Below are 27,948 nucleotides of genomic sequence, written 5' to 3' on the forward strand. Positions count from 1 at the left end.
CTCTCTCTACCATCCATTCCATGATCTCTCTCTACCGTCCATCCCCATCTACAATCTCTCCCTACCACCCATCCCCCCATGATCTCTCTCTCCCATCCATCCCCCCATGACCTCTCTCTACCATCCATCCCCGCCTACAATCTCTACCGTCCATCCCCGTGCACAATCTCTCGCTACCACCCATCCCTGTCTATAATATTTGTCTATCCTCTATCCTAGTCTACATTTATCTCTATTTCTTTCTTTCCTTCTTTCTACCTAGTCTCTCTCTCCCTCCATTCTGGTGAACTCTAAAGAAGAGAGAGGCTGGATCGCATGCATGAGGAGAAAGTGAGGAAGATGGAGCCTGGTTTTCTGCCACCTGGCCCAGGGCTGATGCACAGGCCCAGTCAGAGGCAATGGCTTCCTGCCCATCTGCTGGACAGCACCTGAGATTACATGACACTGAACGCGGGTGTTTAACAGGGAGCACTCAGAAGCAGCTACCTTCACGGGATGAAACAGGAAGTTCATCAGGACACCCTGAGTTTTGCCGTGTGCTATGTCCTTAGCATCAGCCTGGTATCTCTTCTCATTAATGAAACATAAGAAGCCCCTGGGCTTTAGTACTTTGCACTTTTTTAGCTACTTCCTTAATAGAAGAGCTAAATATCCCCTTGTGAACAGGAACCAGACAAGGATGCCCTCTATCTCCACTGCTATTCAATATTATACTGGAAGTCTTAGCCAGGGTAATAAGGCAAGAAAGAGAAATCAAAAGCATCCAAATTGGTAAGGAAGAAGTAAAACTATCCCTATTTGCAGATGATAGGATCCCATACATAGAAAACCCAAGAGACTGAGCAAGAAAACTTGCTTGAGAGATTCAGCATAGTAGCAAGATATAAGATCAACACCCAAAAATCAGTTGGATACCTCTACACCAGCAAAGAAATCTCTGAAAAGGAAATAAGGAAATTGATACCATTTATGATACCTACCAGAAAGATAAGATACTTGGGAATAAACCTCACCAGGAACACAAATGACCTGTACAAAGAAAACCGTAAAAGACTAATTCAAAAAACCGTAAGAGATGCACATAAATGGAAGAACATACCAAGCTCATGGATAGGAAGATTGAACATTGTGAATATGTCAATTCTACCCAAAGAAATCTATATATTCAATGCAATCCCAATCCAGATCTCATCAATATTCTTTAAGGATATGGAAAAAGCAATTACTAACTTTATATGGAAAGGAAAGATACCTCAGATAAGCAGCACTACTGAAGTAAAAGAACAAAGATGGAGGTCTCACACTCCCAGATCTCAAAATCTACTATACAGCCACAGTAGTCAAAACAGCCTGGTATTGGTACAATGACAGACGCACAGACCAGTGGAACAGAACTGAGAACCTAGAAATAGAGCCATTGACCTATGGTCAGCTGATCTTTGACATGGGGCTGAAATCCATTCATTAGGGAAGAGATAGTCTCTTCCTCACACCATACATAAAACTTAACTCCAGATGGACCAAAGACTAAAGTGTGAAACCTGAAACTATAAAGTTCATCAAAGAAAGAACAGGCAAATTTAGTGGCCCTAATTTATGGCATAAATAGACTATCAAGCATAACCCAAGATGCACAAACAGCAGAAGGTAAACTAGATGATTAGGACCTTCTAAAAATTAAATTCTTATGTGCATCTGTGGTGTGGCAAATTACTTAGTGTGGCTTTTCTACCCATAAGTCTTTATAAACTCCAAGGTGGAATTTGCCATGAGCAACAGAGGAGCTCCTGATTGCTTAAGTTGTCTACCTGAGGTATTTCTGTTGGGAGAGGCACAAAACAGTGTTCTGGGAGGTTCCCGCTCTCTCTCAGGTGTTTAGAATTCCGATGTTATGACTGGCTGGTTTGGCCATTCTGCCAGGCTCAAAAGGAGGCCTCCTAGAGGCAGAACTCTCTCTGACTGCTGGCTGAGGAAGGACTCGCTCCTGAGAGGCACGCACTGCTGGAAAAGATATGCAAGAGGCACGCATTGCTGAGAGAGACACTAAGGGACATGCACTGCTGGGAAAGAGACTGTGAGAGACTGTTGGCTTAGAGACAGCGGGCTGGGAGAGAGACTGAACGTTTTTCCTGAACTTGAATTGTAGCCTGGTGCTTCCCTAATAAACCCCATAATCTGTGAGTTCTCTGTGGCCACTGCAGTGAATTATCAAACCCAGGAGAGAGGTGGTGGGTGCTTTGGGAGGAATGGTTGGGGAGGGGGCTGGAGGGAGGCAGCATGTCTGGCCTCGCAGGAATAGGCCTTGGGCTACCGATGGTGATTCTGTCTTCCTCTTGTGGGATTAGAGGAGGTCAGAACATGTGGGCTCCCAGCCTTTTTAACAACATCAAAAGACTTCTCCAAAAGAGTAAAAATAGAACCTACAGATTGGAAAAATATTTGGCAATGACATACCTGACAAGGAACTTATCTCTAAAATTTATAGAAAAGGCCAAGAAATCAATAACAAAAAGACAAATAATTCAATAAAATATAATAGGCAAAGGATATGAATAGACACTTCACCAAAGAAGATATTCAGGTGGTCAAGAAACATATGAAGAAATGTTCACGATCATCAGCCATTAGAGAGATGCAAATCAAAACAACAAGATACCATCTCACCCCAGCATTAAAAGCAAAGTTCAACAAGACAGAAAGTAACAAATGCTGGTGAGGATGTGGAGCGATTGGGACTCTCACACATTGTTCTTGGGAGAGTAAAATGATACAACACTGTGGAAATCAGTATGGCAATTCTTAAGAAGTTGGAAATAGAAATATCATTTGATCCAGTACTCCCATGAGTAGATATATATCCTAAAGAAGTGAGAAGCAGGACATGAACACATACAGACACACTTATGTTCACTGCAGCACAATTCACAGCTTCAAAGATATGGAAACAACCTAAGTGTCCATCAACAGAAGAAATGGATAACCAAACTATGGTACATACACACAATGGAATACTGTGCAACCCTAAAGAATAATGTAGAATCGACAAAACACCGCATAATGTGGATGAACTTGGAGAACATTATGCTGAGTGAAATAAGTCAATCACCAAAGGGCAAATACTACATGAATTCACTATTGTAAAAAGTCAAGGAAAGGTTTATATATGGAAGGAAACATTGTTACCAGGATGGGAGAGGAGGGAGGGAAAATTCCAAAATATGTTGTAAACAAAATATATATATATATGCACTTAAAGATCATTTGTGGTTACCAGGGGTAGGAAGGAAGGGGAAAGGGAAAGCTTTTGTTTGCAGGGCAGTGAGTTTATGCTAATAGGTGGTGGAATATTTTGGAAAAGGACAGCATAATGGTCGCACAACATGAAAAATGTCATCAACGTCCCTGAGCTGTAAATGGGGAAGTTATGATGGCAAATGTCCTGCATGTTTTCGCCACAATACAATAAAAAAAAAAAAAAAAAAAAGTTACATAATCCCACTGGAGCTGTGCGTGTGGCTGCCTTTGGTGACCGTGTCATTTTTCGTCAGATGACCCTGAAGCGGGGGTCAGGGCTGAAAAGTGAGAGCTAATACTCAATGAGCTATCAAGTCAGAACATGCCCTGCCCACTGGACACACACCCAAACACTTTCCCTAACGACTTACAGAAAGACCCCAGATCGGCTCCACCTTTTAAACAGGTTCCTCCTGCTTCTGAAAGGTTACTGATGTTGGGAAAATGTCCACTGTAGACACCGCTGAGCTCAATCTGGGCTGCACGTGGCCTGTGGAAACGGGTCAGTGCCCATCAGACCTGGGTTAAACATTATGAGAGCCACATCCGTGCAGCAGGAACCATATGCTCGATGACTAACCTAATGGTCGCTGCTTCAAACCCACCCACTGGCTGTGTGGGACAGAGCCCTGGCAATCTGTTTCTGTAAAGACTGTAGCCAAGAGAACGGCACGGAGCAGCTTCAGTCTAATGCACAGGTCAACACGCATTGGGACCAACTCCACGGCAATAGGTCTGCTTTGTGGTTTGGTCTGGACTACCGACAAGAATTTGCTGTTACAGGTGTCCACATACGGCCACGCACCCCACTGCTATACATGGGCTGAGGGCAGGGCTACAGTTGCTACACACCCGGGACCTGGCTTTCCACTGGTTTTCAGCACTGTTAAGACACAAGCATCCCATGGTTTTCTGCATACAAACCACAGCGATTGAATCAGCGAGGGTTTTGATTCTGCCCGTCAGTGAGAGTGAGTGATCACTGCAGAGGAAAACATGAAGGGCTAGGACAGGGGCCGAGAAATCCCCTCACGCAAGGCAGGGCCATGCAGAAAGAAGCCACGGGGCACGGATGAGCAGCTGCTGCGGGATTAGAACCACAAACCCCCCCACCTAGGAGAGCAGAGCCTTGGAAAGACAGCACAAGGCCAAGAGCATCAAGTGCAGGGGTGAGGGCCAGAGGAGGCCCAGGATGGTCACAAGACGTGGCAAAGAGGCTGGGTGGTGCATGCAGGGAGACCCGAGCAGGCGATGGGCTGAGGAGTGAGTGGGAAGTGGGATTGAAGACAAGGAGCTCTCCCAAGTCCACAGTTACCGTACAGCAGCCAGCAGGGCCTGCCCCCAGCCCGCTCTGAGCTTCAGGGACTCTGATCCCTTCCAGGCTGGGCAAAGATGACCCAGCCCAAGCTCCTCCCAGCCTCTTCGTGGCCAATCACCGCTCGGCTGTGCGCACCAACAGGCAGAGGCTGGCTGGTCTACGTGGAACTCCGAAAGCTGCTTTAGTTACCTTCACGCGTCCGACAGGCTGAGGCCACCTGGGCTGTAGTCGGGCAGCCAGGCCCCTGTGCTCCTGGTGGTGCACCTGACCCTAGGGTGGCTTAAGGGCAGGGGGACTCTGAGCACCACAGGCTCCCAAAGTTTCGTCTGGGTTCACCGCTCCTCTTCTGCACCGGCACCTTCAGCACTGCTCAGGGGCCAACTTCCCCCTCAGGCTCCTTGCCTTCTGCCACTAGTATGAGTTTCACAGGGCTGCTGTAACATATTACCAGCAACAGCAAGTCCCGGACGGTACAGACGTTAACAAGGTCAGTGACTGACTGGAAGACTGGGGTTCCAATCCCCCCAGAGGCTTCTCAGGAGAAGGGTCTGGTGACACACTCGTGAAAAATGAGCCACTGAAAACCCTCTGGGGAGACCCTACAGAGCACAGCCCGTTGACACAGACGGGCTCACGGAGTCAGAATCGCCTGCACCGCAGGACTTAAGACAGACAGTTCTTCTCTCCGTTCTGGAGATCGGAAGTCCACAAACACTTGCTCTTGGCCAAGATCAAGGTGTCAGAGGGCCAAGCTCCCTCCAGAGGTTCCAGGGGAGAGTCTGTTCCTCACCTCTCCCAGCTTTGGGTGGCTACGGCATTCTCTGGCTTGTAGCCACACTGTTCCCATCTTCAAGGCCAGCATCTTCAAGGCCCTCTCTGCTGTCTTCACAGCACCTTCTCCTCTGTGTGTCAAACCCCATCATCGTCTCCCAGGGACACAGCAGGATAATCTCCTCCCCCTTGAGAAGGTAATGTCACTGCACCTGCACGGGCCATCCTGTTGCAGACAGTAACAGTCACAGGTTCCAGGGATTTGGATGCGACAATCTTTGGGGCTGTTCTCAGTTGACCACCCTCTCACCTGCCCTGGATCAGACAGACATTTTGAAAACTCCAGAATCGGGGACTTCTGAGATTGAGTATCTTGCCCCTGACTGTGACCGCCACTGAGGGCATTTTCCTAAACCCCACAGTTTTCTAAGAAGTTTTAATGCAATTCTGGGATGACTCTAAGTGTTTTAAGCCTGACCCTTCAAACTGAACAATCTATTTTAGAAGATTCTATTCTTGGTTAAATTAGTAAATGGGATTTAGGGAAGGATCTGTATAAAATCTGGCTTAGCTTTGGTAATTCACCATAAAAAAAACAGGGCCAGAAAGAGTCTACCCAGACCTCTTTGACTGTCATGTTTATGTAAGGATTTCAAGCCCTCCATGTCCAAAGAGGGGAGCTCTGGTAGCATAGTGGCTAAGACACTTGCCTGCTAACCAGACGGCTGGCAGTTCAAACCCACCAGCCACTCCTCGGAAGGAAGGTATGAGTCGGGTTTGACTCGACGGCACATAACAACAACAACATGTCCAAAGAGGGGAGCTCTGGTAGCGTAGTGCCTAAGGCACTTGACTGCTAACCAGAAGGCTGGCGGTTCAAACCCACCAGCCACTCCTTGTAAGGAAGAGGGGGCAATCTACTTCCATAGTGATACTGCCTCGGAAACCCATGGAGGGGTCGCTATGAGTCGGGTCCAACTTGACAGCACATAACAACAACAAATGTCCAAAGAGAAATCTACTCAGATCAAGAGTTGGAAGCCCTTGTCTCCCATGGCTCTCCCATCTCGTGGCACAGTCCCCTGGTGCTCAGGACGCAGGAGAGGCCACGGCAGGCTCAGATCCCACAGGGCACACACTGGCCACGCAGCCTCCCATCCCCAGAGCCCTTTCCCTAGGCACTGGGGTGCGCTGGCCAGGCCCTGGGACTTCTCAGGTGGCGGGCCATACCTAGTAGCAAGGACCTAAGGAACTGGGAGGTAATGATGGGCTGAGAAACCAAGCTTTGGGGGCCCTTGGAGGTAGGTGCTTTTGACCACCCCCCCCTCCAGCAGGCACGCAACAGAGATTCAGGGGATTCATGCCACAGAGGTGATTATGCAGAGCAGGCCGTAGTCCCCGTGACTGGTAAGTGCACGGCCGGCTGGTCCCAGCTGAGAGAGGAACAATGAAGCCGTCCACCCACACAAGGGTATGAGAAGATAAGCCATGCAGAAGTGTTACCATGACTTAGAATGAAGTCTCAATGTGAATCTAGAATGAAGTATTGAAAACTGACTAGACAGTCATACAATGAAACAGTGAAGATCACTGGGAGGTGAGACTCCAGGAACTTTTTATTAACTTCTGTAAGTATGTGTGTATGTTTGTTTTTTCCCTTCCAGATGCCACAGAGTCAACTCCGACTCTGGTGACCCCACATGCATCAAAGCAAGACTGTGCTCCATACGGTTTCTGACAGCTGACTTGTGTGGCCAACAGTTCACCAAGCCTTTCTCTGAGGGCCCTCTGGGTGAACGTGAACCCCCAACCTTGCGATTAACAGCCCAGTGCTTAATCATTTACACCATCTGGGGCCTCCAGCTTCTTTACAGTTTGCTGTATTTTCAAATCCTTGCTTTACCATCAGAAAAAACAAACATATTCATTGGTTTAAATATATGTAAAGAGGTATGCTGTAACATACTAACTAGTATTTTAGGAGAAACAGCTCTGAACCATACCTTTCAGAAACAAATACCCAGGTAAAGGACCGGCTGGTGTTTGAGCCCGGAGGGGGGACTCCGGAGGGTGGAGCTCACACCAGAGCCCCTGCCGTGCACCCGGACCAGGCAGCCCTGCAGCTGACCTAGAGGAGCACGCGCCGGATTCCCTGACAGTCAGACCAGGGCAGCGGTGGTCCGGGGAGCTCCTGTTTATTCACTGGATTGCCTTTCAACCCACCCCCCGTGCACTGGCCATGCTGAAAGGGCTTCCTTTGGGTATCATTTTATTTCTCCAAGAGCATCGTGACCATCCTCAGATGACACACAGTGCGACGGAGCAGGGGACTGCCTGCGTTTCCTTCAGCATCACGTGGGGAAACAGCTTGCCGAGAAGGGACAGACGAAGCAGCAGCACCAGGGCACACTCTCTCCCACAAACCTCGGACCCTCGGACGTGCTAGCGGTGCTCTGTGCCCACTGAGCAGCTCCCCGTGGCCTGAGCCAGAGACTGCACACCAACGACCTGCTGCAAAGCGGAGAAGACCACATACACCTTAAGTCAGAGGTGAAGCGGAAATGTCACGTGGACTCACGCGTCATGCTCACCTCCGTGTGGCTGTCCTGACTTTCCTGGATTTAAAATACAGTGTGCAAGTGAGCCGTGTGCAAGTGAGCGCACCTGTGTGAAGGTGAGCTCACACAGGTGAGTACATATCATGAGCATGTGCTCATGGGCAGCAGTTGTGCCCGGCTGCGCGGCAGAGTCTTCACTTCCAGAAGCCTTGGAGCCCCCCTCGCCGCCTTGCAAATAGTTTAATGCAATGAAGTCCACTGCTTTCGAGCGAAATACCAGATACCTGGCTGCCGCCACCCTCCACTCCACGGGCCTGCCCCCTAGCTTTCCCAGTTGCTTGTCTTCAGAGGCCGAAAGACATCCCTCCTTGGCACGGAAAGCCTGAGAGAGCTACTCTCCTGCACGAGCTGCTACTTCTCACTCGAGTGCTTCTTATTCCGCCACACTGACCAGACCTGTCTTCTCTGTCATACTGCCCTGCCACGTTTTCATTATTCTGAAGACTGAAGATTATGGAGATCCCAAACTCTATTTCCTTCTTTGTAAATTCCAAACACTTGATTTGTAAGTGTTCTGATTAAAAAAAGACACCTGCGTGCAGATGGAACAGTCAGTGCATCTGTCTACTGTCTACCTGACATGTGAGTTCTTGCTGTGAGTTGCTGTTGAGTCAATTCTGACTCACAGTGACCCCGTGTGGTATAAAGTGGAAATGTTCCCATTTCCAAATGAAGAAATTAAAACATCCCAGATCTGAGCTGCTACCAGGCTAATGGAATTCTCATAGAAGGAGAAAACACAGGGTGCAAGCTAGAATTAAGGAAACAGAAAACAGCAGGGCTGGAAAACCGTCCACCTCAGGAGCGGGGGCTGGGGAGACAAACCCTTAAGAAACTAGAATACTCAGAGAGTGAATAAATGCATTCACTTACAGACTCTACGGCAAACCAGCACCTCGTTGGCATCTTTCTGTAAAGTGGCACGCAAGGCACAAAGGAAGAACGAATCAGAATCCTTCTACCACCAAACATAATTTCAGCTTTTTAATGTTGTTCTCCACCCCCTTCCAATGAATGCAACTTTTCTACTTCTGCATCCGTGTACTGCTGATGCAGTAACTTCACAGACTTTATGGAGTGGATCTTATTACAGAACTAAATGGCATCTTAAACCAGTGTGTTAGTTTTATTATGCCTGTATCCTCCACAATGACAGCAAAACGGAAAAATGCGAATGAGGGGAACTTTATGAACGGTTTCAATGCCCCCTAGCGGCAGCTTCCTAAATGGCACGAGTGTTCCTCAACGTGAACGCTTCCTTTGCCCAGGTCCTGCTCTCTCTCAGACTCTGTCATAGGCCCAGGGCTCTATTATCCACACATTCTAGTCCGTGGGGAAAAAAGGCAATGGGTTTTCACCAAACAGCTTATGGGAAATAAGGTATGTCCACTACAGCTGACCCAGAAACAGTCCACCTTCAAGTAGCTCATGTCTCATTGAAGATCATTATGACAAAGGAGTGTCTGTGGTTCCCTATTAGGTTTTTTAAAGTATAGTCAATAGCTTTCATGCACATTTTCAACACTTACAGAATAGAAATAGAGCTGTGATGTGAACACAGACTTCATTCCCAGCTTCTGCATGACGTCTAAACATGCTCCCTGACCTGGGCTGCCTGCCCAGAGCCACCTGCTCAGCGGTAAATAGAGGGTCACACCAGACAGGCGTTCGGTCCTTGTAGCCCTGAAATTCTACAAGCCTGAGGGTCAGGCAAGAAGTGAACTGCAGTGCAGACACGACCTTGGTACCCCTGCACTGGCCGATGGTTAGCATGCTCAGCTGCTGACCAAAAAGAGGTTGCACGTTCAAGCCTACCCAGAGAGACCTCAAAAAGCAGGCCTGGACACCTGCTTCTGAAAGGTGCCAGCCAATGCAAACTTTACGGGGCATGGTTCTATCCTGATGTGCGTGCAGCGGCCACAAGTTGGAACTGACTCAGTGACAACTGCTTGGGACGTCCCTGGGTGGCATCCGTGGTTACACCCACTACTACTAGTGGAAAAGCGGGTAGTTCAAACCCACTTAGACTGAGGCCCCAAAGTGAGCAGGCGACTCTGGGAGTGTGGGAGCAGGACTGTGCTCCACAGGGATTCTAATGGCTGAGCCTCCCCAGACTGTCAGACCTGTCTTCTGTGGTGCCTCTGGAGGGACTGGAACCTCCAACCTTCAGGTTAGCAGCAGAGGGCGGGGACTGTTTGCAGCACCCGGATTCCACGTGCACAGGAAGTTGGACAGCCCCCCATACCACGTCTTGGGTTCTCTGGTCTTTCACATTGCAGGGCTGTACACCCATTGTCAGCCGGACACCTGAACACACATTGTTCCCAAGGAAGGGGCTGGCCCCTGGGGGCAGCGTGACGGTCACACTGAGGCCTGAAAACAAACTGGGCTCCACGTCCCACAGCATCCAGGACAGAGACCCGTGTGCAGGGTGGCCTGAGTGACAGAGACACGCACATGCCTCCTGTCTCCATTTTCGCTGCTGGAGCCTGCTAGTAACAGACGGCTGGCTCCTTGTGGATTCATTGTGGCCCCTCCCCCGGCACGTTGGCATCCCAAGCCCTCCTAGGCGGCGAATGGGACCCCTGTGGGAACAGGGATTCTCTGTTATGTTAAGGAGGCCGTACCTACCTAGGGCATGCCCTAAACCCAATCACTTCTGAGCTCAGAAAGAGCAGCCCAGACATGGAGAACCGAGCAAGGCAGGAGCACAGAGCCACGGGTAATTTGCCCAGGACCACTGCTCGCTACCAGACGACGCAACAGCCACAGACGACCTCCCCTACCGCCCGCACCCCGAATTCGGACTTCCAGCCTCCGACATGGGAGAAACTAAACTCCTGCTCGTTAGGGCCGTCACGCGCTGCATTTCTGGGACAATAGCACCAGGCAATCAAAACACGTCCGTTAACTCAAGGTGTGCTAAGCAGCTGAGAAACACCCATCGAAATGACGTTGCAGGCACCCTGCACGTACAAGCAGCAGGGCAAAGCTGCAGCCAGCGCCCACGCGCCGCCCCAGCAGGCCACGCCCCTCCGTGTTGGCAGAAACAGGGGCAAGGAGGATGGGACCAGCCCTCCGGAGCCTGAGCTCTGCGTAGAGCTGAGAGAGCGCCAAGCACAGGAACCCGAGGCCCTGTCACATACGTCAGCGCAGACTCAGCTGACATGGGGAGAGCAGTGTATGTATGGAATCCGCCTGCCAGCCAGCCGGATGCCAGGTGACAGCCATATGCTCACTGCCAATGACCTCAGGGCCGCGCCCTGTGCCCCCTGGACCCAGGCGCCGGGCTGCTGCAGCTTCGTAGAGTGGCCCGATGGCCACACAAGGCCAGTGGTGACAGCAAGTTGTACCCTCACGTCCGCCTCAATATGCCAGATGGCCTTCCCACCCCCAACCAATGGCTGTCTCCTTGCACAACCGACGGTGCAGGGCTGCATGCCGAGGGACAGACCCAATCAAGACAGCCTGCAGAAGAGGCCAAACATGAGGTGGCTGCTCTGCCAGCCAGCCAAGGTCTTTAGGATGGAAACCCGCAGTGTGGCGGAGCGCAGCCCAGGGACGGTGCTGCAGGAAACAACGTGGGGTGCACTCACAGAGCTCCCGTTAGGCACCGAAGCCTCAGGAGAGCATGAGCCAGCAATCCTGCTCCAGGACGGAAAGGTGGACAATGGAGACTGACCTGTGGGTCAAAGGGCATCTTCTCAAACATGCTAAGACACGCACACGCACACACACACACCACACACAGGTCAAAGAGGCATGCTACCTCACATAATGGAACCCAACACAATGAAAAACCAGAGAGTGGAAGCCATTCAGGTGAAAAGGGAGGCCATGAAGCATTACAACTCACCAGTCCATCCTGCAAACATGCGGGTGGGAAGTGCACGCACACTCACACGTGCATGCTCACTCGTATATGCATACACATGCACTCACACAAATGCATGCACTCAAACACATGCACTAATACATGTACACACATGCTCACAAAGAAACGTGCTCAGTCATACTCATGCAGGCACAAACCTCCACACGTGCACTCACACACATGCTCTCGTGCACACATCACATACACCCTCACATATGTATGCACTCACATCAGCATGATACACATGCAGGCACACTTCCATACACACAAACCTGCACTCACACATGTGCCCACACACATACACACACTTCTACCTGCACACACTCACCTGCACTCACACACACACACAATGTGCACACCAAAAAACAAAACCAAACTCACTGCCATGAAGTCGGATCTGACTCACAGCGACCCCTCCTTGGGTTTCTGAGGCGCTACCACTACAGAAGTAGATTGCCTAACCTTCCTTCCCAGGAGTGGCTGGTGGGTTTGAACCGCCAGCTTTCTGGTTAGCAGTCAGATGCCTTAGGCACTACACCACCAGAACAGGCTTTAGAAAAAACTGAATAGTAGAGTTACAGGTGGTTTTTATTTTCCTATTTCATGTCCTTTCAAAGTGAGAATCTTCTCTCCTGCCCTCTCTGGCAAATTTCACAAAATCCAACTTAACTCATCCAAGCTTTCAATATTTTTTCACTTAGAGACAAACAAACGTGTGATCCACTCTTCACGGTTTAATTTTCCCTGACACAAGGAGACTGGTAAGGTTGTTAGCACATCATGCTCCTCTCCACAGACTTCCAGCAGCTCTGTAGGATCCAGGAGCTGTCTCTGAGTCCCCAGCCTGGCCTTGAGGCCCACTCCCCACCTGCTCAGACCCCAACTCTGCCCTGATTCTTGGGCCCAGTGCCCACCCGGGCTCTTCCTACAAGCGCACACAGTTATCGAGTCCGCAGGACTCGGCAACTTACGACGACCTCTCCTGACATGACCATTCCTTATCTGTCATGACCTGACTACACTGAGTGCCATTAACCCCCTGCCTCAACCATGGTCAAGTCCACAGTCAACCGGAATTTAAGTGTTACAAAGTAGAAACCTTCAAAATAACCCAGACCCTTGAGCTGTAGATTATAACCCCTCAGCCTACCCACATTAAGTAGTATTTTCACATTCTTTTGATTGGAGACTCTCTGGAGGGTTAAATAGGTCAAAAAGTACATCACCGATTAATCATTTTAAAAACATTAGAAAGAGCAGAATGCCATGGCATTATGAACACATTATGAACAAAAATACAAGCCATTTGTATGCATTAATGACACATCACACTAATTCAAGCTGGCTGAAGTCATTAAGACACATCCTGGGGCAAAACCCAGCCACGCCGCCGCAGAGCAGGGAAGAGCGACAATAACCATTTTCTATGTCATTGACGGAATTAACGCTACGCACAATGGAGATGAGTCCTCACATGAGGATCGAAACCAAGAGCATTTGCTAATTTTGTGTTAATGACCCCACGGCAGCAGTGTGAGAGTCAGTGTGGGCACTTTGTGTACCCAGAACACAACACTTCCAACAAAAGGGGCCAAGCAAGCAGATCCCAGACTTGGGGGAAGAGACTCGGAGCGGAGCCCCTGGTAACCCCTCAGCACAGAACACAACGGAGACGGGAGTCCTCCACTCGTCGGCAGCCGCCTCAGCCTTCACAGACTTGAGGACCATTTCCTTCTGTGCTGTCTTCCCCGTAACAGTTCCCTCTACGCACGTCATCAGCTATTGTGAGAAGTGCTGTGTTACGTTAGGTGCTGCCCCGTCGGCTCCGACTCTCAGCGACCCCGGCCCAGCAGGACAAAACTGCCCGGGGACCTGCGCCAGCCTCACAATCCTTGCTCTGCCCGAGCCAACTGCTGCAGCCATCGAGTCAAGGCATCTCGTTGAGGGTCTTCCTCTTGGTCACAGACCCTCTACTTTACCGAGCACAATGTCCGTCTCCAGGGATGGTTTCTTCTGATCACAGGCTGTGTATCTGACTCCATGCGGTTCAGGCTGGTAGCTGCCATCAGTGGACTACCAGCACCTAGATCCCAGGGTACCTCCACCACCTCCAAAGCCCTGTCTGGGTGGGTGTTTTGAACCACCAACTGGCACAAGAGGGAGAGAACTCCTCTTCTAGTATCTGCCCTCTAGGCCCACGAGCAGGTTAGTGGGCCAGAGATGAATGTCAAAGACAAGGTTACTCCTAGACAGATTCAAATGAGGAACAAGCTGGTATCACAACAGCTGAATGATAGTCTGTGAGGAATATTAGTATTTCAAGCACAGTAACACTATTTTAAGAAATTGGGCTCCCTGAGTGGTGACAATGGTTTGTGTTTGACTACTAACCTAAAAAGGAGCTCTGGTGGCACAGTGCCTAAGGCATGTGACTGCCAACCAGAAGGTTGGTGGTTCAAACCTACCAGCTGCTCCACAGAAGGAAGACTGGGCAATCTACTTCCGTAAAGATTTACCACCTTGGAAACTCACTGGGGGTGGCTATGAGTCGGAATCAACCAGATGGCAGTGGGTTTGGTTTTTGTCGTTGTTGTTGTTATTTACTAGCCTAAAGGTTGCCACTTCAAAACCATCCGACAGTGCTATAAAAGAAAGATCAGTGACTTGCTTCCATAAAGATCGCAGCCATGAAAACCCAACGGTGCTCAGTTCTTCTGTGTCACCCAGGGTCCCCATCAGTCAGAACTGAGTCAACACCAACGGATTTGTTTTCTTTGCTTTTGTTTTAATGAAATACCTGGATCATTGAAGGGTAAACACCTCAAACATATTCACAAATGAGAACTAGAAGGCTGGATGTAAGCCAGTCACTAATGCTATCTGAACTGAACACATTCCGTGTTTGTCCAGATGAGGGAAAATCATTCCCCACTTCCTCACGTGCGACACGTCTGAGCTACCTTTAAGCTGTTTGCTTTGCTACTTCACATAGGACGGAGACACGGCAGCCTGCTTCAGGAAAGACGACGGTATTGGAAAGCCTATACGGCAGTTTTACTCTGTCATCCAGAGTCACTATGAGTCGTAATCAACTTTACGGCAGCAGGTCTGACTTTTGGTTTTCTTTTGCTAATTCAAGAACTTTAAATGTTTCCCAACTATTGTTGTTGTTGTTGTTATGTGCCGTCGAGTCAGCCCTGACTCATAGCGACCCCTCCTTGGGTTTCCGAGGCAGTATCACTACGGAAGTAGGATTGCCCAACCTTCCTTCCGAGGAGTGGCTGATGGGTTTGAACCGCCAGCCATCTGGTGAGCAGTCAAGTGTCTTAGCCACTATGCTACCAGAGCTTCCCAACTATAAGCACTGTTTAATTCAAACTATTTTTTCCCAAAAACTTACTAACTCTGAACATACCGCTTATGACAAACACAGTTTGTTGTTCCAGTCTTGGTATAAATTCAGTTTCCATTTGTGGTTTAACCCTAGCACAGAGAGGCAGATTTGGTTCAGAAATTACCTGAAAACACACTCGGGCACACGCTGACTAATCGCGCCTCCCTTCACAGATACCACGTGTTTTACGAAGTCAAGGTTTGTCAGGGCCACTTTCCCAACAGCATGCACTCACTTTGTGTCTCTGTGTCCCACTGTAGTCATCCTCGCAAGACTCCAAATCTTTTCATGATACTATTGCATGCTTGAGAGACTACAGTAAAGCGCAACTTCTACATGCCTCGCTTTACTGCCAGACTCACACTTCGTTGCAGTGGTCTGGAACTGAACTCACAGTATCCCTGAGGTCTGTCTGCAACTCCATGGCACTGACAAACCAAACCAAACTCACTGCCACGGAGTTGGATCTGACTCACAGCAGCCCCTCCTTGGGTTTCCGAGGCGGTATCACTACAGAAATACATTGCCCAACCTTCCCTCCCAGGAGTAGCTGGTGGATTTGACCCACCAGCCTTCTGGTTAGCAGTCAAGTGCCTTAGGCACTGACAGTGTCATGTTAATGAGACCAATCATTGTAGGGAACATCTAAAGCACTTCTCATCCAAACCTAACCCAGGACTAAAGCAGCAATAGCAAATACACGTGAGCGCATGCACACACGCCATCATCAACAGGCTGACTCCAGTGTCTACTCGACCAGAGAGGTCGTTTTTTCAACTGGTGAGTGACTACCAGCTGTGGGCCAGATGTGGCTGCAACCATGCAACCTGCCGATTCCACCTTCTGACAGATTACGCAGTACTAGAAGCACTGGGCAGAACAGCTCACGACACTCGTGGTTAACAATGACAGCAGGGCAGCTGTCCAACCATGACCCAGCTGGCCTGATCACACTCAGCCGATTAACCTCGGAGGAACGTGGGGCCAGGGCTGCTGCTGCTTCATTCTCCCACGTGAATGTCGTTACTTAATGGCTACTAAGTAAGTATCATGCCAGCTTTGGTCTTAGAAAGATTTCAGTTTTTCAATTATAGCACAGTGCAATGCAAGCAGCTGAACCTCTTCCACCCTATCTAAACAGAACCCAACACCACACACGGTCGCTGGAAGCCCAGTCTGTGCCACCCAAGAAGGGGCAGTGAGCTTGCTGGGGCAGAGAGCAAGGGGAGGCCTGGAGACGGTGATGGGTGCCGCTGAGCGACCCTATAGCACAGAGCAGGACTCCCCATAGGATTTCCACGGCTGCCATCTGGACGGGGGCAGGCTGCCAGGTCTTCCTCTCGTGGAGCCACTGGGTGGATTCGAACTGCTGACCTTTTGGTTGGCAGCTACACACCAATGTGCCACAAGGGCTCGGTGATGGCCATCGGTGGACAGTGCAAGCAGCAGAGACCCAAGAAATGCTGGCTTTCTTTCCCCGGCACCATGCGCATACGTGATTCTGGGAAGCATGTAGCTTCCAGAGCGTGGTTCTCAGCCATAAATTGGGGCTAGAAAGATCTGCCATCTTTCCGTCCTAAGTCCTGGTCAGGCCTTTCTTCCACACCACCACTGGGTAGGTTGGAACCACCAACCCTTAGATTAGCAGTCAAGTGCAAACCACCTCCTGTCACTGACACAAGCGATAAACACACACATACATAAATGGACGCTTCAGCTCCCTAAGTATCCCCGGGTGGCGCAGTCTGCACTCAACCACTAACCGCAAGGTGGCCAGTTCAAAGCCACCCAGAGATGCCTCAGAAGACCTGACAGTCTGCTTCCTAGAGGCCCCTGCTACGAACACCCCAGTGACAGGTCTACCCTGCGCACACACATGGCTGGGAGTTGGAATCAACAAGAGCTGGTCAGGCTTGTGGTTCCCTCGCTCATCTCCCTGAAGGTAAGTTAAATGGCAAAGGTGCACACAGGTATGTGACTGCCTTCGAAATGCGAAAACCCTGGTTTCTGAAAGCATTCTTATTAACGAAGAAAACAGAAGTTGCCTCTGATTGGATCTCAAATGTCAGGAAGGAGGAGAAAAACAATGGCAATGAAAACCCCTGGTACAAGAGGCCACCCCAGCAATGACAACCAGACCTGCTCCAGGAGGGAGGGACCTAATGGACACACCCCAGTGAAGATATTAAGACCCACTCCACCAACCAGACCTGCTCCAGGAAGGAGGGACCTAATGGACACACCCCAGTGAAGATATTAAGACCCACTCCACCAACCAGACCTATTCCAGGAAGGAGGGACCTAATGGACACACCCCACCCCAGCACCAACCAGACCTGCTCCAGGAGGGAGGGGACCTAACAGACACATCCGGCCACAGCACCAACAAGACTGTGGTGTCAGCAAAATGAAACTGCACAGAATAATGATGCCATGCTCCAGGGAAGAGCCCCAGAAGGTGGGGACGATGACACCACACTCCGGGGAAGAACCCCAGAAGGTGGCTGATGCTCAGGGATGTTCCATCACACACAGCAGGCTGCATGCACCAGCCTCGTCAATGCGGCATCCCTCCTCCTGGACACTCCCTAACCAGGAGCACACAGCTGCAGGGGCTTAGTGTGACACAGGAGTCCCTGTGCAGCAGAACATCAGTCCTTCGGAAGCAAAGGATCAAAAACAAACGGACACAGACTGCAGGATTCCAACCATATGACCTTCTGAACAAGGAAGATCACAGAGACAGCGACAAACTTGGGACGGCCAGCGGCCCAGGGGACGGACGGCTGGGGGACACAGGGCAGCTTCAGGACAGCGAGGCAGTGCTGTAGGATGCTACCATGGTGGACTTGCGACACGAAGCATTTGTCAAAGCACACAGGACCATAAGACACAGAGTATGACCCCTGCCGTGCGCCGTGGGCTTCAGGGAGTAACAGTGCATTGACACGGTTCATCAGTGGTAACACACGTGCCACAGGCACCAAGATGGGATATGGAGAAACTGTGCAGGGAGGGGCCCGGGGGACCCTCTGTGACGTCTGCATAATCGTTAAACCCGAAGCTAACACAATCCCCTCTCATCTTCTCCAAACCAAACAACAGCTCAGCTCAACCAGTAAAGAGTAGCTGCCTTGAGTGCCGTGCTCTCCTGAGATCCACCTGTGTGGGAACAAACTGACAACGGCAGCTCGGAAGGTTAGACAGGAACCTTGGGGCACTGAGTTCGTGCTAATGAGGGAGGAACAATTCAAAAACGAGAGTGGGGGTGGCTGCACAACTCGCAGGACAGAATCATGGTACACGGAACAGATGTCCAATCAGTGTGTGCTGTGCTGTGTGTCATGTAAAGAGCAACCCAACCCAACCCAAACCAAACCATAAAACACAGGACCAACCAACAAACCACCACACAGGAGCTCTGACTCAGCACACAGCCTCAGGCTTGTCACATGGGTCACTCCTGAGGGTTACCCACGGGAACCCAGACTGAGCCGCATGCAGACTGTGACAGGACACAGCAGGTAAGAGGTTGCACAACTCGAGGACACACAGGGCATGGGCGCAATCCAGAGCACAGCACACCTGCGATCAACAACTGCCTCCATCCACGTGCCCAACCTGCAGCCCCGTGCGGCTCCCAAGGCTGTCAATCTTCACGGAAGTAGATGGTCTCATCTTCCTCCCATGGAGCAGCTGGTGGGTTTGAACTGCTGACCTTCCTTTCTGTTACGGTAGCATTAGATGCTGAGACAGGCAGTGTCCCGAGTCAGACACAGCTGCCCAGAAGAAGCAGAAGTACGTACAGCAATTCTCAACGTGACTCTCATCTTAAGGACCCTTCCCGTGGCAGTCAGATCAATCTACTCGGCACGTAGCTCACCAAAAACTAACCAAACCCACTGCTGTCGAGTCAATTCTAACTCATAATGCCCTCAATGGGTTTCTGAGGCTGTAAATCTTTACAGAAGTAGACTCCCCAGTCTTCCTTCTGCAGAACGGCTGGTGGGTTTGAGCCACCAACCTTCTGGTTAGCAGTCAAATGCCTTAGGCACTACGCCACCACAGCTCCTTACACAAACTCACCGTGAGAGAGAAAAAGAATGGCCCAACCTGCTAAGAAGGGGCCACAGACTCCGTCCCAGCTATGACCCTTGTCCTCCCCACACCAGGCAGGCTGCAGGTATACCTTGCTGTGTGACTGTCGCCGTTTATCCCCCCGAAACCACAAAACCACACCACCTGCCACGGAGCCAACTCACAGCGCGCCCCCACGTGTGTCACGGGAACCGTGCCCCACAGGGTTTCAATGGCTGCGAGCTTCTGAAAGCACATCCCCAGGCCTGTCTCCCGAGCCACCCCCGGGAGGGCATGAACCTCCAAGCCTCTCAGTCAGCAGCTGAGCACCTTCACCATCTGCACCCCACCCCACCACCCCAGACTCCTACCACCCTCCCTGCCGGACTTGAACTTCCTGAAGGCAGGGACTTGGCTCGTGCTTCCGTCCGCCCTGTCTCCTAAGATGCCCAGTGCACAGTACACAAGTGTCCCAAGAGAGTGAAGGAGGACACCACCCAGCTCCTCCTCCTGCCACCCAGCTCCTGCCGCCCTGACGGCTAGCCAAGAGCCTCCCTCCTGGGTTACCTCTTCCAAGAGCAGCTGGGCAGCCACACAGGGGAGAAAGGCCAGCAGACCTCCTGGGCCTCCACCATTTCATAAGTCACCTGTTGTTTCAGGGCACTCGGAAACCAAGAGCTAAGGAAGGGAAGGAGGAAGCCCTGGCCTCTTACAAATCAAGCCATGGCAGCCAGCAAATGAAGGAGCCCTGCCCTGGTGGCCCAGTGGCTCAGCATTCAGCTTATTAACCAAAGGCCAGTGGTTCAAACCCACTAAGATGGTGGTTCAAACACCAGAAAGGGCTGGCAGTCCACTCCCTTGAAGACTAGCCAGAAACCAACCCAATGCCATGGAGTCGATTCCAACTCACAGCCCCACTAGAGAACAGAGGAGAACTGGCCCAGAGGGTTTCCGAGGCTATAATCCTGACAGAAGCAGACTGCCTCACCTTTCTCTAGTGGAGTAGTTGCTGGGTTCAAACCGCCAAACTTTTGGTTAATGGCTTAGCTCCTTAAGCACCAGGCCCCTTTTCTTATGTGCCCCTCTGGGGCAGCTCTCCTCTGTCCTCCAGGGGCGCTGTGAGTCAGAATGGACTTCACGGACTTTGTTTCCTAAAGATTGACAGTCTCAGAAACTGCCTGTGGGGCAGTTCACTCTGTCCTCTAAGGGCACTGTGAGTGGGAACCCACTTGGCACACAATAACAACATCAATCTTACAAAGTGGATTTTTTCTAACTGAGGATTAAGATGGGTTGTCACTATTAGTATCTGGTAAGTATTTAGCACAGTTTCTCCTCAAATAGCAACTGCTTTTACCATTAACAGTTATATTAAATTAGTAAATAATTACATGAACAATTTAATTAACATATTACTTTAAGTAAACAAGGAGCTCTGGTGATGCCGTGCCTAAGGCATTTAACTGCTAACCAGAAGGTTGGAAGTTCAAACCTATCAGGTGCTCTGTGGAAAGAAGATGGGGCAATCTACTTCTGTAAAGATTTACCTCCTCGAAAACCCAGTGGGGTCGCTATGAGTCGGAATTGACTTGATGGCAGTGGATTAAGTAAATAATAAAAAAATTAGACACATAATCACCACATAAAATACAAACAACAACCTCCATTTTATGTCAAAACCTCTCTCCACATAAATAAAAATAATTTAGGGACAGAATCATAATGGTCACAGACATGATGTAGGGACACTGCTTCCGTTCGAGCCTCTGTCTGATCCACACACTTAGTGGAAACAGTACTTTCTACAGGAAACAGCAACATTTACTGGGAACTCCCAAGCCCACAGAATTCTATGCTCAGAATCCCACGTGCTTCATTGCACAGCGTTATTTTGGGAAGGACCACAGGAGTTATCGCGGTTACGAAAACACGATTCATATTTTAATTTTTATATTCTCTATTTTAAAACATCTTACGTATTTTCATATATAACACATCAGCATTTGGAACTACCCCTCCCTCAGTCCTGCTTTATAGTCACCCTGAAAGGGCTCTCCAGTGCCAGAGGACAGCCAACACCCCCAGCAGCAGACACACTACACTGTCCGTCCCCCTTCACCCATGCCCTGCACCTCCCTCCGCACCTGTCCACATTCACCTTTCTCCCACACCTCCCTGTGTACCCATCTATTCATCTATCCCCTGTGCCCCCGACATGTGCCTGGTCCACAGCACCTCTCCCGGCCTGGCTGTTCCCCAGAGCTACAAATGAGAACTCTTAGGAAAGTGCCAGAATCTTGCCTCTCAAAACACGGATTTAAAAATCATTGATGAGTTCACGTATTTAAGGACACTCACATTTCCCAAGCACAATAAATCTGAAACACACCTGCTCGTGCCCCCACCCCCACCTTCACCCCCTGAAAGGCCATCACTGTGAACCTTAAGCTCTGCCCCCATACACCTGAGCCCACATCTGTGGTTGGCAAACTTCCCATAAAGGGCTGCAGAGGAAGCGTTTTAGGCTTAAGGCCACAGAGGCTCCACGACAACTACCCACCCAGGCTGCTGTCCCCAGAGTGGCCGCCTGTAATCAGCCAGTGAAGCCAAGTGCTCAGTCAGTGCCCAGTGGCTCACAACTAGCAGATCTGGTCCAGGGGCTGCAGTCTGGGGCCCTCCTCTGCAATGCCTCCTTCTAACCTCCTCAGGCTCAGGGCCCTGCCCTGTTAGAACTCATCTTTCTGGAAAACTCTGTATCTCTATGGGTGATCTTTCTTCATAATCTCACCAACATTCACACACTAGAGAGACTGGAATGTGTGCTCAGCCAGGCGGACAGTCAGAGACTGGTACCACATGTGCCTGGCCCAGGGGGACAGAGATAGACTGGGACCACACATGCCTGGCCCAGGCAGACAGGGAGGGATTGGGACCACACGTGCCCAGCCCAGGCAGACAGTCAAAGACTGGGACCATGCGTGGCAGCCGCAGCAGACAGGAAGAGACTGGGGTATGTGCCCGGCCCAGGCAGACAGTCAGAGACTGGGACCACATGTGTCCCGCCCATGGGGACAGGGAGAGACCGGGACCATACATGCTGGCCCTGTTGGACAGGGAGAGGTTGAGACCATTTGTGCCCAGCCTAGGCAGACAGGGAGAAACTGGGAGCACACATGCCCGGCCCAGGGGAATAGGGAGAGAATGGGACCACGCATGCCAGGCACCATCGGACAGTCAGAAACCGGGACCCAGCAGTGCACGCGCCAATGCAAACTGGCATGAGCTGTGAGGTGAGGGAAGAAGGGGCAGGACCCTGGAACTGTCTGCTTCTCTGTGGGAGCCCCAACTTCTTCAGCATGGAGGAGTCACAGTAAACGTGAACTACAAGGGACTTCCTGGCCCCACTGCCGCCGAGCCAGCCCGACTCACGCACCCCGGCTTATGTCAGACGGGACTGTGCCCCACAAAGTTTCCAAGGGCTGCCTTTTGGGGAGATCACCAGACCTTTCTTCCGAGGTACCTCTGGGCAGACTCAAAGCACCCAACTTTCAGTTCACAGCCAAATGCTTAACTGTGTGTACCACCCAGAGGCACTGAAGGACCAACGTCTTGAAAACCACAAGAAGGCGGCCGAGTGTGAGGCTGACGAACTGGCAGCAAGCTTAGAAAGCACCGGCCGGGAGCGAAAAGGCAAGATGTGAAACGGACGCACTCCGCAATTCAACCGACGGCGACGGTGCAGAACTGCTACGATCCCACCTGACGGCTAATTCAGACGCGGGGAGGAAAGCCTAGCTCCCGTTCGGGTGACACAGCCAACGGGAGACGCTAATCCCGGGGTTACTGGAGGCTGGGTAGGGACCACGTGTCATCCGCTGGTGCACAGCAGGGCCGCCACCTCTGAGGAGCCCAAGCCCGGCTGCCCTACTCTGTGCCCCGCAGGCTCCGCCCCAGCTCCGCAGGCCTCCTTGCAGCAGCCACCATCCAGCAACGGAGGAGCCCCGGACAGCGAGGGGCTCCCAGGGGTATCGCTCACCGAGCTCCATCAGCACCAGGACCCGTCGCCTGGAGTATCCCTCTGCCAAGCGTCCGGCTGGAAGAAAACCACTTTCCCAGACCCACGGGCTGCCCAGGCTAGAGGCCGCCCCCCCCCCCCCGCTCACCCGCCCCTCACAGCACTGGGGTCGCAGCGGGGCCACACTTCTTTACATGGTGGCTCTGCCTGAGGTCTCCCGCCTGAGCCTGGCTCCTCCCAGGGCAGTGTTCCTAAGCACTGGCCAGGCCCCGCCCTCCTCGTCACCTGTGAGTCTCAAGCTGTGACCTCCTTCCAATGCAAACTCCACTCTCCCCTCTTTCCTACATCCTCCAGCCTTGTTTTTAAAAGATGAGCTTCACATAAGAAGGAGGGATTATAGCACGGAATCTGAGAGGACAGGCTTGAGGGCCCGTTCAGCCCCACCCAAAAAGGCCGTAAGATGCAACACAAAATCCATTCTGAGCACGTCGTAAGCAGACGGTTCACTGTCCACGGGAACTACCTAAGCCCATAGAACCCTCCAGAACGCTGCACTCAGATTCCACCCAAATGCCCACACTTGAAATGATGCATTTCTGCCACCCCCGTGGACAGAGAGGGCTGGGACGAGAGACCTGCGGGCAGAGCAACCCTGTTGGAGCTGCTCCTCGGTCGCAGGGTCAGCCCATTCACAGAAACAAGCATTTACCATCCTGGAAGACCCTCTCCACGTTCAGCCCGTAGGTGGCACACGTCTCGTAGTAGGTGCACCGCTTCAGGTCGTTGGACAGCTTCCGCGCCCTGGCGTCGTCGATGACCCTCGGGTTCGTGGAGCTAATCGCGTCTGAAACACACAGACAACAAGGGATGGCAAGGTGACCTCAAGCCACTCTCAACGTCTCCCTCGAGGCCCTGAGGAGCACAGCCCTGCACCGTACTCAGGGGCGATGGTGTTGGCTGAAGAGCCTGGAGTTTTCAAACCCGGCTCAGGCCCAGACACAAGCAGATCCCGCGCTCAGCAGAAATCTGTCCAGAAGGGAACTCTGACACAAAGGGACTGGGAAGAAGATGGAGAAGTTCAACGGGGATCCACAGGAAAGCGCTTCAGAAAGGAAATGAGGGGAAAGTCCCACAACAAACTCGGCCATGCACTGCCACTCCCTCCAGCACACAGAGCACGTCTGGACAGGCTTCGTTATCATCCGTCTTCTTCCGAGAGTGGCCACCCCCCGCCACCACCCCTCGATTCACCTGGCCCTGTTCTCAGTGCTTGCTTGAAATCACCTCTTCCCCTTGAGGCAGCTTCACACAGAATCTGTCTGAGGCACTACCCCTGTCAACACTGTTCCTGAGACTTGTACTTCTCAAGACGTCAACCCACGTGTGCTACCTCTTTGGACTCATCTACAGAGCTGGTGGCACTACAGTGGCCAGCATGTTGCTAGACACTGTGTCTCTGGGGAAGCTTTCAGACTAAGACTCAGAAGAAAAGCCCGGCCACTGACCTCCAAAAATGCACCAGTGAAAACCCTACGGAGCACAAGAGGGCATGCGCCACTCGTCTGCTCTGAGTAAAGCCAATCAGGATCAGTTTCTGGAGTGGGACAGAATGTCTGGTAAAGGGGAAGGCCGGCCAGCGGGAGGGAGACCATCAGTGAGATGGCACAGCAGCCACACTGACAGACCTGCACATGCCGGTGACCCTCAAGATGGTGAGGTCCGGTGACCATCCTGTGGTGCGTGAGGTCACCAGGACTCAGAGGCAACTCGATCACAGCTAACAACAGAACGAGAACCACAGACTTACTAACTCGCTGCCACCGAGTCTGCTCTGCCTCAAAGCGACCCATGTACAACAGAACGAGACGCTGCCCAGTCCTGTGCCAGCCTCACAATCCTTGCTACACCCAAGTCCATCGCTGCAGCCTCTGCGTCAGCCCATCTGCTGAGGGCCTTCCCCTTCCTTCTTTGCTGACCCTCCACTTTACCAAACATGACATCCTTCTCCAGGGAGTGGTCCCTTCTGACAGTATCACCAAAGTAGGTGAGACAAAGGCTGGCCATTCTCGCTTCTAAGGAGCTTTTTGGCTGCACTTCCTCAGGACCATCCAAGGTGACACTGTTGTTGTTGTTGTTGTTTGCCGTCGAGTCGGCCCCGACTCAGAGTGACCCCTCCTTGGGTTTCCGAGGCAGTATCACTACGGAAGTAGATTGCCCCATCTTCCTTCCGAGGAGTGGCTGGTGGATTTGAACCACCAGCCTTCTGGTTAGCAGTCAAGTGCCTTAGCCACTATGCTACCAGAGCTCCCGAGCTCCCACTTGTTGTTGTTATGTGCCGTCGAATCAGCCCTGACTCATAGCGACCCCTCCTTGGGTTTCCGAGGCAGTATCACTACGGAAGTAGGATTGCCCAACCTTCCTTCCGGGGAGTGGCTGGTGGGTTTGAACCGCCAGCCTGCTGGTTAGCAGTCAAGTGCCTTAGCCACTACGCTACCAGAGCTCCCACTAGCAAGGCCTTAATTTGTGTTAACCACCAGAGGGCGCTTTAAGCATACAAAATCTCTCTTACACCTGGTTTTGGGCTCAATCTACCTCTGGCTCTGAAGTTTCAGTTATGAAATACGAGTAACACACCCTCCAAAAAGGAAAAGGGAGAGGCCTGTGCTCTCTGAGAGGCCGGCTCTGACGCCCGACACAGACCTCCCAGAAAGGACGCTGCTCTTCAGGGTTACCCAATCGGCCTGTCCACGGGCTGCCTGCCACGGCAGCTGGCTCCTTTTGTCTCAGTTCTGCCTTAGTTACAGGCTAAGCTGGGGGTAGGGAGCTCTGGTAGCACAGTGCGTAAGGCACCTGACTGCTAACCAGATGGCTGGCGGTTCAAACCCACCAGCCACTCCTCGGAAGGAAGATGGGGCAATCTATTTCCGTAGTGATACTGCCTCGGAAACCCAGGGAGGGGTCGCTATGAGTCGGGTCCGACTCGATGGCACACAACAACAACAACCAGCTCCAGCCCATGGCAACCCTAGGTGTGCAGAGAACTGCTCCACAGGTTTCTGCCAGACCTTGCTTTGAGGTGCTCTGGGTGAGTTTGAACCACCAACCCCCTAGTTAGTGAGCCAGTGCTTAACTATTCCTATAGGAACCCTGGTGGTACAGCGGTTAAAATGCTCAGTTACAAACCTAAAGGTCACTGGCTGAAACTCTCTAGCTGCTCCATGGGAGAAAGACATGGCAGTCCACTTCCGTAAAGATGACAGCCTTGTCATGGGAGAAGAAAGGGCTGCTTACGCACAGGGAGACAGCTCAGGGGGCAGGAGAATATGGAGGGATGGACACTGGGAAGCGGTAACTATGGGGAGGAAGTGAGAGGGGAGCTGTTGCATTGTGGTAAACTGTGGTCAATGACATGAGACAAAGTATATGTGAACTGCTGTATGGAAAGGGAATTTGCTCTGTAAATCTTCACCCAAATCACAATAAATAAATTAAAAAAAAAAAAAAAAGATGACAGCCTTGGAGACCCTGTGGGGCAGTTCCACTCTGTCCTCTAGGGGCTCTGTGAATCGGAATGGACTCCAGGGCAGTGGGTGTGGTTTGGGTTAGACTCCTATGTATGGGCTGCCGCTCCTTGTCTGTCCCACTAATGTCATTTCTGACTTGGAAAAGTCTTACATCAGGGCATCCCACACATGCTGATTATAAAGGAATGAGCAGAAACAGTATACTGACCAAGATACTCAGAAACAGTTTCCTTGAAACGATTATTTCTTAAGTTACTCATAATCCTGACAAAGCATGTTCCTTCTTACAGAGCCAATTGGTTTTCTGTTCAATAATCCATATATGCTGCTCTTTGACACTCGCTGCCGTCCCCACAATGCAACAGCACTCTTCCCACCTCCTCCCTGTGCCCACCCCTTCCCTTCATCCTTCCTCCCCGTCCCCAGCACCATCCCTGGGTCAGGGCTGTCCTCTTGATCTCATGCCTTTATTACCAGGCTTACTGGTCTGATGAAGACTGGTGGAACCCCAAGACTATGGCTCTTAAGACACCCTTCAAGCTGGGAACTGAACTTAACCCCCATGACTCAGCCTTCAGTCACTCATCAGGCTGAAAGGTAAACAGGGATACCAGGAGGAAATGAACCCATTACAACAATCAAGCACATGACATCAAGCTGGAAGCATTTTCAAACTCAATCTTCATCTTATTTTTTTCAAAATCTGTGTAACATTTTAATTGGACCCCAATGCTAAATGCCACTACAACAATGGATCTGTAATCGAGAACAAGGACTCTGTCTGAGCTCACGTCTGAAGTGACCTGGAAGAAAGCAAAAACGTAGCTGGTGTGACTCTCGATTCTGAGGGAACTGCTGGATTAAAATACGGTGCTGACCTCAGACATTAGCAGAGGAGGAAACACACCTGCAAAAGGAGGGTAAACCACAGCCAAACCCGGGGCCACTGCATCAACTCCAGCTCACAGTGCCCCTAGAGGACAGAGTGGAACTGCCCACAGGGTCTCCAAGGCTGTCAGTCTTTATGGGAGCAAAGCCCAAACCACACCCACTGCCTGGAGTC

General features: G+C 51.2%; 1 protein-coding gene across 1 annotated transcript in view; it reads right to left on the bottom strand.

Annotated features, from left to right (window-relative positions):
* Positions 1–27,948, bottom strand: part of AGAP1 (ArfGAP with GTPase domain, ankyrin repeat and PH domain 1) — a 666,775-nt gene that overhangs the window by 408,748 nt on the left and 230,079 nt on the right. Inside the window, exon 6 of the mRNA XM_007941633.2 lies at positions 24,071–24,205. Within this exon, the coding sequence (XP_007939824.1) occupies positions 24,071–24,205 (135 nt within the window). The remainder of the gene's footprint in view (positions 1–24,070; positions 24,206–27,948) is intronic.

The sequence above is a fragment of the Orycteropus afer genome, unplaced genomic scaffold (genome assembly GCF_000298275.1).
Source record: "Orycteropus afer afer isolate SDZICR_OR568_19922 unplaced genomic scaffold, OryAfe1.0 scaffold00006, whole genome shotgun sequence".
Lineage (NCBI taxonomy): Eukaryota > Metazoa > Chordata > Mammalia > Tubulidentata > Orycteropodidae > Orycteropus > Orycteropus afer.